This window comes from Amblyomma americanum, chromosome 9 (genome assembly GCF_052857255.1).
Source record: "Amblyomma americanum isolate KBUSLIRL-KWMA chromosome 9, ASM5285725v1, whole genome shotgun sequence".
NCBI lineage: Eukaryota > Metazoa > Arthropoda > Arachnida > Ixodida > Ixodidae > Amblyomma > Amblyomma americanum.
This window is the reverse complement of record NC_135505.1, coordinates 106221134-106230854: the sequence shown is the minus strand read 5'-3', so window position 1 is coordinate 106230854 and position 9721 is coordinate 106221134. Positions and strand designations below refer to the sequence as shown.

General features: G+C 45.8%; 1 protein-coding gene across 1 annotated transcript; it reads left to right on the top strand.

Annotated features, from left to right (window-relative positions):
- The first annotated feature begins 7931 nt into the window (after positions 1 to 7931).
- Positions 7932 to 8598, top strand: LOC144105299 (uncharacterized). The gene has a single exon (XM_077638439.1). It carries the CDS (start codon positions 7985 to 7987, stop codon positions 8357 to 8359), a length of 375 nt encoding a protein of 124 aa, XP_077494565.1. The 5' UTR covers positions 7932 to 7984; the 3' UTR covers positions 8360 to 8598.
- The last annotated feature ends 1123 nt before the right edge of the window (positions 8599 to 9721 follow it).

Genomic DNA, 9721 nt, shown 5'->3' with positions numbered 1-9721 from the left:
TTCCCTACCTCCGCCGGCTGCGGCGCGCTCGGAGTGGCCTCAGCCGCAGTAGCGCGTGACGTCTGAGAATTTGGCGCTGTGTAACAATGATAACCCCCGGCTGATGACGTCATTTGGAAGAAGGGAGGTCGTCTGCCAGGTTTTCGTGCGAAAGCCCGGCAGCGCACGTCGCCGCGATGTGAGAAAGCGGGAATTTTTAAAAATGTATTGTAAATATCCCGCCCGCTTCTGAGGTCTCGTACGCGGCATGTACTACGCTCGGTGGCCTGTACTCTACACAGAGCAAGCATTTTAATGCCAAGCTCAAACACCCCTTTCTGTGGCCCTTTAATGACCAGCCATTATAATGCCTTCGCATTGCACGCCTTGCCCAAACCTATTGCTTCCTTTTGGCTTAGACTAGAAACGGGGCTTGGGCAGGGCATTTTATCCTGTACAGAGATGCGTGTATTTAAATAAACTAACACGTGCATTTACTGTGGCAGGCGACTATGAATGCGGGCGCAGTTATAGCTGTTATGGGGACGTTGAAAGAAACCACACAGTGATAAATTGACACCTATGTAACGTTGCAAATATATGCTTCATTACTGGCACCAGGTGATCGTCGGTTCTGAGACGAGATCTTAAAGTCAGTTCACTATGTCCACAGTGGACTCGATACGAATACAGCCACTTCTGATTGCAACAGCTTCTGCAACTCGTTTGCCTCGGCATAGTGCAGCGCGACGGGCGCCGGTCGCTGCCTAGGGAACAGAAATGCCCTTCCGTCTTTCAAGAGCAGCCTCGCCGGAATGCTCTTTATAATATTAGTTCCGGCTAAAATGCCCGCTAGCATTTGACACTAGGGCTGCTGATTCTCCACTCTGGTGTGCCGTACACGCCCATCAGATCTAACGTCAACGCTTTCAGCTAATCGCGACCCAATGACAGTCTGGCATCTTTATAAATTTAACACAATAGCAACAGTTAAAATAATCCCTGAGTCACTACATTCGACAGAGTCATCAAGATTTTCTACAGCGTATTCAGCAACGCCCTTCTAACTTACATTTTATTCTAGAAATTCTGGACAGTACTTCTGGTAAAAGGATCCTGGTAGAAAAAACAAAACAGAACAGACCCAGCCTTATCAGTATAAATTGTATTATATCTACTGACCACTTCAATGTTCACTCTGCAGCAATAGCGATTACTCTCGCAAGAAAATGCGCGCGGCAGTACAAGGTCGTGGTTACAATTCATTATTGTTTCCCTATCCATGCTATTTCCCAAGACTCGCACGAAAATTGATGAAGCTAGTCAGACCTTCGTCAACTATCCCACTCGCTTGCAGATCAACATCGGCATTTCTGAAGCGGGCAGAGTGGTTCGGCGAGGGGTGACCTGCAATGCGAACTACTGTGAGCTTTGCTTCAGTGCACCGTTCTTTCCGCCTTTGCAGCAGCTTTGCCCTGTGCTACGGGCTTCCAATTCGTTTTGCGCTGTTTAAAAGTGTGCACTTCCTGCTGTTGTCGTTCGCCTCCGGTGGAGTGGCACATGACCACACTGGGGGATTAGCCAGGCTGCATTGCAAGTAACAACAGGACAGACACATTGACGTAATTAAGTTAGTCACTGGTGAAATTTTGAGTTAAAGGTAAATAATTTTCGAACATTATAACTAACAAGGAAGATCTCTTACGCAGTGATGTGACCATGAAGACAATAGCGCACTGGTTTAGGACCTATCCCCTGGCGCTTTCTCCAAAGGAGCCGGTAACCAGAATTGAAGGAGGAAACCTCTGCGGTTCGTTAGGAGCTCTTTGAAATCTTTTTTGTCCCTGTAAGAGCCAGTCCGACTCTTTCGGCGAAGTCACGAATGGCTGAAATCTCAAGGGTGCTTTTATTGGGTAGTTCTGCTTGAGTAACCTGGTCTCTCGAAAACTCTACAATACGGTCCCGCAGTGCTTTATCCTTGAGCTGCCCACGTTCGCAGGACGTGGCCTGACGTTTATGCTCAAAATAAATTTCTTCCACTGCGCCGGCTTGCAGCTAGGTTCGTAGATTAATACCCCTGTGACACGGGCATTTCGAAAGCCCTCGAACCAATAGTCTATCGCCTCAAAGGCGATCGAGCGCTACTACATAGGCAGTTTTAATGGCCATCGAGTCAATAGTCTATCAGTCAACGGAGCAGCGCGGAACTCCATCGAGATTTTGACGGCCTTCGAGCGCTGCCCAATGTTGCTAGCGTTGCTACGAGCGGAAAAATGAAAATGAAAATTGGTTTTGGGGGAAAGAAAATCGCGTATCTGTCTCACAGATCGCTGGACACCTGAACCGCGCCGTAAGGGAAGGAATAAAGGAGGGAGTGAAAGAAGAAAGGAAGAAAGAGGTGCCATAGTGGAGGGCTCCGGAGTACTTTCGACCCCCTGGGAATCTTTAACGTGAACTGACATCGCACAGCACACGGGTGCCTTAGCGTTTCGCCTCCAACGAAACGCAGCCGCCGCGGTCGGGTTCGAACCCGGGAACTCCGGTTCAGTAGCCGAGCGCCCTAACCACTGAGCAACAACGGCGCCAAGCGCACTTTCGTACACGATACATTCACGGTAGAAAAACATGAACAAACATTATTCTCTAACTTTAATGCACGATGTCTGCACAATAATTTTAAAAATGTATCAGTCTTGTTTTGATAGAATTAAGCGCATTAATTCTTACGTTGCGGTCTTTGCTTTGTTTGCGTACGTAGCGTTGACAACATGGCGGAGGCCTGCCCGCCCGCTTAGCAGCGGTGACAGCTTCGTCGCTAATCTCTGAAAGCAATATCATGTTCTAAATTGTTGTATTCGCCTTCGATTTGCCCATTCATACCTTCGCATAAAGCTTAAAGAGACAAATAGCTTTTGTTTTTAATATATAAAGGCGATTTCTAAGGTGTTAAGCCTGACGAAGCAGCGCTCCGACGCAGTTCGACTGGCTTGGTTTTGACTCGTCTTTTATTAGAGTGGCTAATGCAGTATCTGCATCTGTGAGTAGACGGCGCTAGGAACACCGCGCGGTGCCCGCCGCGTACGTGAAGCTGAAAGGGTTTTAAACGGCATGCGCATATGCGTGCAATGCATCATTTAGTATATATTTATAAAATATTTTTGGTATTTGCCTCAAAATTCAAAGTACCGATTGTGCGCCACACAAGCTCGGCGTAAGACACGGGAACTCTTTCAGTGGCTATTGAGATTTGCCGTGTAGCAGCGACACAACTCGTTCGACTTCGATGACGATTGAGAATTTCGAGCGCCCTCGACTCGATGGCCATTGAAGCTGGCGGTGTGAAAGGGGTATAAATCTAAACGGCTCCGCTGTGACAATCGTATTGGACAGCAACGCTTTTACAGCGACAGCTGTTACGCGCCCGTCCCTGGCTTTCTCGCCGTCGCCGTCGGCGTAACTGGTGGGAGCGGTAGCACCCACGTGTTGCGCCGGTCAAACTGGGTCGCATAAGCCTACGGGCGCTTCCGTTTGGAAGAGCCGCCTGCCAGTGCAGGGGTGCATCACGTGACCACTACACCAGTGCGCGAGAACTATATACCCAAAACTAGATGCCTAAACTGCTATCGCTGAATCTCACATTACACAGTCGTAACCGCTCTGCGAGTTTTGGACCTCCTAAACAAAGTGGCAGCTGTCTTTGTCTTCTTGCTTCCTGGAGCTAGCCAAATTTTCGCTTTTCGGCACGTATTCTTGAAGACGACCCTAACAAAAGTCACTACGGGGAAGACGTCGCTCATATTGTTAAATTGCAGTTAATAGAAAGATTTTGACTCAGGTTTTCAACTATTTGCTCTGGTCCTCGGTAAACTCCTCAACTGGCGGAGCTTGGCCGATCCGCTGTCCTGCGGCGAGCTTGGGCCGCCGACCTGGACTACTTTTGTTTGAAGCCACGTCCCATTCTCGTCGCTACTGTTGTATCCTTAAGATAGCACCCATTAGAAAACAGCGCTTGCACGCCTGGGCTTATCCTATCACTACTGATAACAGAAACAAGAGTGAAGGTTAAATGCAGCTGCTTTTTTAAGGTAACACCTTGACCGCGGACGTCACATGCCAGCACGTTGTAGCAGCATTGAGAGCAGATAAAGGATTCATTGATGTTCTAAATGATCAAATTATTTAGTTGGTCAGGTCGGCCGCCCTTCGTCAAACATCATTTTCTTGGATTTTTTCTAACATACAGGACCTAAACAATAACTAGAGGGTGAGGGATAACAATCGGTTTTTCAGTTACTTCTAGAACACATCAGTGGAGTATAGTATTGCGATTACTATAGTGGCGTTATAATAGTGCTCTTAAAGACAGCTTCCCGGCGTTCAGATTCGTTTCGTTGAGGATTAGTGAGGGTTGCTTCGTAATATTGAATATTATAACGGCCAAATTCGCTTCAATGTTCTCACTAACGTCTACTGATGATGCGAAAAATTGGCGGGCCCCTCCACGCAGACAATATAAATTTTTTCGCATGGCATAAAAATAAATCGCTTTTTCATACAAACCAATTAAGAGCATTAATATTGCATCCGATATTTATCTATAAATGTTAAGCCTTGACCCTGCAGAAATTTATCGCTGAATTTGTGTTCCAAGTGTGTTCAACAATTCCCATTTTTCAAGCTGTAGTTTTTACTAAGCACGTTTTGGAACTCCTCATCCGATGCTGAACGACTAGCTTGCCACTCATTATTGAGGAAAAAACTTGTCCGTATACTGAAGTCAATGTTAATCTACTTAAGAATTTATCATCATCTTCAGCCTGACTACGCTGACTGCAAGACAAAGAGCTTGCCCATATCTCTTCAATAACCGAGAACGCTGGTATAGAGACCAGCAATGGCGCCGAGGAAAAGAATCCGCTTCGCGTGTAAGTGAACCCCGATTCGAATCCCGGCGCCGCGGAAGTCTTCACCGTATGAGAAAAAAATCCGCGCGTCGACGGAATTGCATAATGATTGCTGGGGCAGCGACGCAGGCCATGGCAGCGGTACCTGCGAAGCGGTAGCACATCGAGCCAAATTATCTGTTCGTTTGTAGGCGAAACGTATGAAAGCACTGCAATCGCTGCGAGCAAGCGGGCATGTCACGTGGTATTTTTGGTATTTCTCAAGAATCTACAGTCAGCGGAATAATGTGTAATAGATGGAAAGTAAGAAGCTGTTCAGTAGGACGTCAGTGGACCGTTCTACAACTTCCTGATTGGAATTTTTCGCCGAACTTCATTGCTTGTGAGGTTGGCTAAATGATCTCAAATAGTTATGCAATTAAGCAAAATAGAAACTATAACCTGACTTGCTCCATACAAAAGACAGCAACATGCGTTTGGTAGCGTCGTCTCAGAGTGCATCGGTATATTTTTAAACCTGGCTAAAGTTAGCTGGGACACCCCGTGTATATGTATACACACATGCATTCTTTATATGCAATAACTGGAAATGAAAAGGATCGCGTGTTCATGCAGCAGCGTATTCAAATCCACCGACTTCCGCAAGGATACAAGACAGAAGAGCAGAAACGCCGCCGCGTGCTCTGTAAAGCTCTTGGCAAGGCTGTATATCCTCGATAGTTTTGAGTAAGCGTGAGGAAGGAAGCCCGCAATTTTCGTTGCAGTTGTTGGCCTGGGAAGGAGACCGCGATGCGGCAAATGACTTCCTGCGTTAGCGCATACGTCAGACGGCGTAGGTAATAGAGAGAAAGCTGGAAAGGGTAAGGAGCATATAAAGGGCGGCCTACCCAAGGCAGAATACCACTTTTCCAGGGCCACAGCGTTGAGCAGCATCGCCATGAAGACTCTGGTATGATTCGTTTCATCATCCGTGAACAAAAGAGTTGGCGCAAAACGGTTTGGCTGGAAGAAGGGAGCCTTATTCTCTCTCACGCAGGAATTCGCCGGGAATCGGGAGAATTAACGCTGAAGCTCAGCGATGAAACTTTTCCTGTGATTGAATTCTTGGCCACTCTGGGAAACTATCTTAAGCACTGAAAGAAACTCCACCCCCCCAAAAAAAGATATTTTTCTGTTGTAGTTTTTGAGATGTTCATGAAGTTTATTCTGAATGGTCGTATAGCGCTACCAACAGAATAAAGATCCAAGAACGCTGGAAAGGAAGCGCTATATACAGTTGAGACTAAAACAGATCGATCATCAATCTCTACGTGTCATGCTGTAAACAAAACTTTAGTCAGGGCAGGCGACAATAACTTGTTTGCTCTTCGACATTGTAATCTATAAGGGTGTGCATTAAAACTGAGTCTTCTTAGAGTGCTTGTTACGTTATAGAGGAGCTTAGTTACTGGTATATGTAATGAGATGTCTTTAAATGGTTCATTTGCGTGTACAAGTAAGAGTCCACTTCAGAAATGGCACTCTCTAGTGTACATAGGAACACTAGAAAAAAACATCTCTATACACCATTATTTGTTTGTAGTTCGTAACCATGCCCCAGAACACGAAACTCTTGGCTGGAAATTTCGGTCTTGATGGGAAAATGAACGACCGCAAAAAGGAATGAGACACAAGTGAGACTCGATGAACTGAATATACTGAAGAAGAACTGCTGATTTCGCGTGTTGGCAGCAGTTCATGGTTGTTCAAGAGCGGAAACAAGCCGGGCAGAGTTCAGCGCCATTCTGTGTGTTCCGTCTCTTACTCTGTCCTGTTTGTTTGCGCTGTTGAACCATCATGAATAGACGGGCTTCTTCCTCAGTCTTTATTTCGCCACTTTTATTTTTCTTCACACAAGCCAATTTAAACACCCGCACCCGTATTGTTTTTCTTTGCGAGAGCACTCGGAATGTAGACATTGAACAAAGCATGTTATCTTGAATTTAAAGTAAAAATATCAGAGTGTACTATGAGTACCCACGGGATCAATAATGCAGAGCAAAAGAATTCAAACCTGAAGACACTTCGTTGCCAGAAAATTGGGACACTGGTCTAGTTCAATTCTTTTGCAAACAGGTGACCTATGGCAAGAACTCGACGGTGGCATTTTTGATCGGTTATCCGAAAGCTTACACGATCCCTGTGAACGTGCAGACTACGAGAAGCACTGCACCGCTTGACTGCGAGGACTGCGATGCGCCTTTTTTTTTTAATTGCAAACTGGGCAACTACATGGCGCATAAAGGCGAGTTGATGCACTGGCTCGTTTGGCGAGGTGGTCGATTTTGGGCAATGAAGAAAAATGGACAAAATGGTCTATTTTGGACAATTAACGACCAACACGTGATTAAATTATTTACAGCGTAGTCTATGTTTTGTTTGAAGCCACGAGAAAAATAAAAATTTGTATATTTAAGAAGTCATACGCTTGTCAGTTAAAAAATTCTAAATTTGAGGTCCTTCGAATCCCGTTACCTGAATTCTAATGGGTTTTGAAGCAGATCTCAGGCTAGGCATCAAGACACCGCTGCCTTTGACTTCCGCGGGAAGTACCAAAAAACTTAAATCCTGCGGAAAAAACGGCTCCTTATTTGCTACATTACTGTGTAAAAGAACTCGACATTTTCCTTTGAAATAGCTCTTGCCATAAGGCTTAGTGGCACCGTTTGGAAGCTGTTGCAAATTTCAGATTCCAATAGGTGCTAGGTAATAAGGACTGCCTTTGCCACAAGAAGTCTTGTCCGTTCCGCTGGGAGCTTTGTCCAACACTTCAGAGCACCTCAAAGTAACTATAAGACGTTGAAAGACACATTTTCTGTATTTGTATTTACATCTGGGGATAAATTTGTTGCGTACAGAAACCACCACAATAATTCAATTCTCAAAAGTTACGACCCGATCCAAGTTCAATGTGCACAATACAGGCTGATAGAGTAGAAATTTTTGGAAAAAACATTTCTGACGCACTAAGGGTTAGTTTTCGACAACCTGGCAGTAAACTGACTGCTATATGCTCCTTACAGTCCACCTTGCTGATCGGGTCCGCGCTGGTTGTTTGCGCCATGGCCGGTGGTCTAGGAGGCTACGGAGGCGGCTACGGAGGGGGCTACGGAGGCGGCTACGGAGGCGGCTTTGGAGGGGGCTACGGTGGTGGCCTCGGCTACGGCGGCGGAGTTGGAGTAGGCAGCAGCGTGACTCTACTGCGCGGTGGTCCCGGATTCTCGAAAGCTGTTTCCGGACCAGTCTTCGTAGTCAGGACGATACACCACGTGGACCAGGTGCAGCGAGGCGGTGGCATCGTAGCCCACAGTGGACTCGGCGGCTACGGTGGAGGAGGCGGATTCGGTGGCGGGCTTGGCGGCTACGGAGGTGGACTCGGATACGGAGGAGGTCTGGGAGGCGGTCTCAAGTACGGCGGTGTTGCTATCAAGGGCTAGGTGTTTTTCACTGAGCACAACCTTGCGGCAATATGCGCTTTGGCAGCCTTGACCAGTTGTTTTAAAGAAAACCTTGTCCCACAAACGCGGCAGGCGCCATTATGCAGGTTACCAACTGTTCCTGCGGAGAAAGAAACTTCAGTTCGGCTTGCTTCATCATGAAGATGTCTTCTCCAAAGCATCACCTGAAGATACTCATTCTGCTGATGTATGTAAAATAGGAAAAGTTTGGAATAAATTCTGAGTGATAAATTTTGCCTGCATTCGAGATGAGTAGGTTGTCTGTGATTGAAAAATCCCTGTTACCTTCTTACAAACTTGGCAGTCTGTTTCGAGGCTTCTGGTAGTGAATCAATAGTTAGAATCAGATGCAATATAATAAAGGTATAGGAGGAGGCGTAATTTCTAGCGCCCCTTGTACACTTTCAATTGCAAGAAACAATAAAAGCTTACTTTCATGCAATATAAATTTTGCTAGGTAGATTCTGACAACGTTTTTTGCACAGAAGACGTATTAGAAATACTTCTTTATGAACCCTTGCGATGAATCACCCCGGTGAGAAGTGCTTGCTCGGAATAACAAAGTAGTATAAGTTTGAAGTTCGGTGCATCTCTGTGACCTCTAAGAGTAAATTTATCGCTTCAGCTGATAATCGGTTGGTGTCACGCATGTGATCGTCGTGTAGTCCGATGTGTTGTCTACGTCGCACTTTGTTTTATATAGATATGTACAGCCTATGTCAAAAAACTATATCCCAAGTGGTCCGCTTTCAAGCTGTGTAGCGGGGCTCTTTAGCACATATGACACTTTTAAACTTGGGATGGTTGAGTATTAAGTTCCTCCCGCATTCCTGAGACTAAGGTCCTTCAGTGTGCAAGAGAAACCGCGCTGCATGGCTCAGAAGCAGACGCCTCGGACTACATGTATGCATTTTACAAAGACTTTACCTCCGCCTGATGAAGGGATGAGGCTGAGCTCTGTCCAGTTCTATGGCGGAGATGAGGGCGATTGGAAAGTACTGCCATCATCAGAAACAACTTAAGGCTTTATGTGAAGATCCGAAGGAAAAAGGGCCCTCCTCCGCTACAATGAAAATGATCGAGTTAGAACGAAGAAGTCTCCCTTTTTCGAAGCTTCAATCTGCATTTGACTGGAGCATACCTCTAACATTGTGATAATCATTTTTAAAATTTTTGTAAGCCGTGTATCTGCGTTAAAAATAATCATTGATGCAGCAAACACGTCGTAAAAAATGAAGTAAAATAAAAGAAACTCGGGAACTTTGAGCTCATCGTTAAAAATGGAAGAATAAGCGACTTCCTTGATGCGTTCTTAGCATTACCTTCTTGTTGTGTAGTGCG

What these genes read in the sequence shown, in the direction of transcription:
- LOC144105299 (XM_077638439.1), top strand. Translation starts at nt 7,985, where the DNA reads ATGGCCGGTGGTCTAGGAGGCTACGGAGGCGGCTACGGAGGGGGCTAC.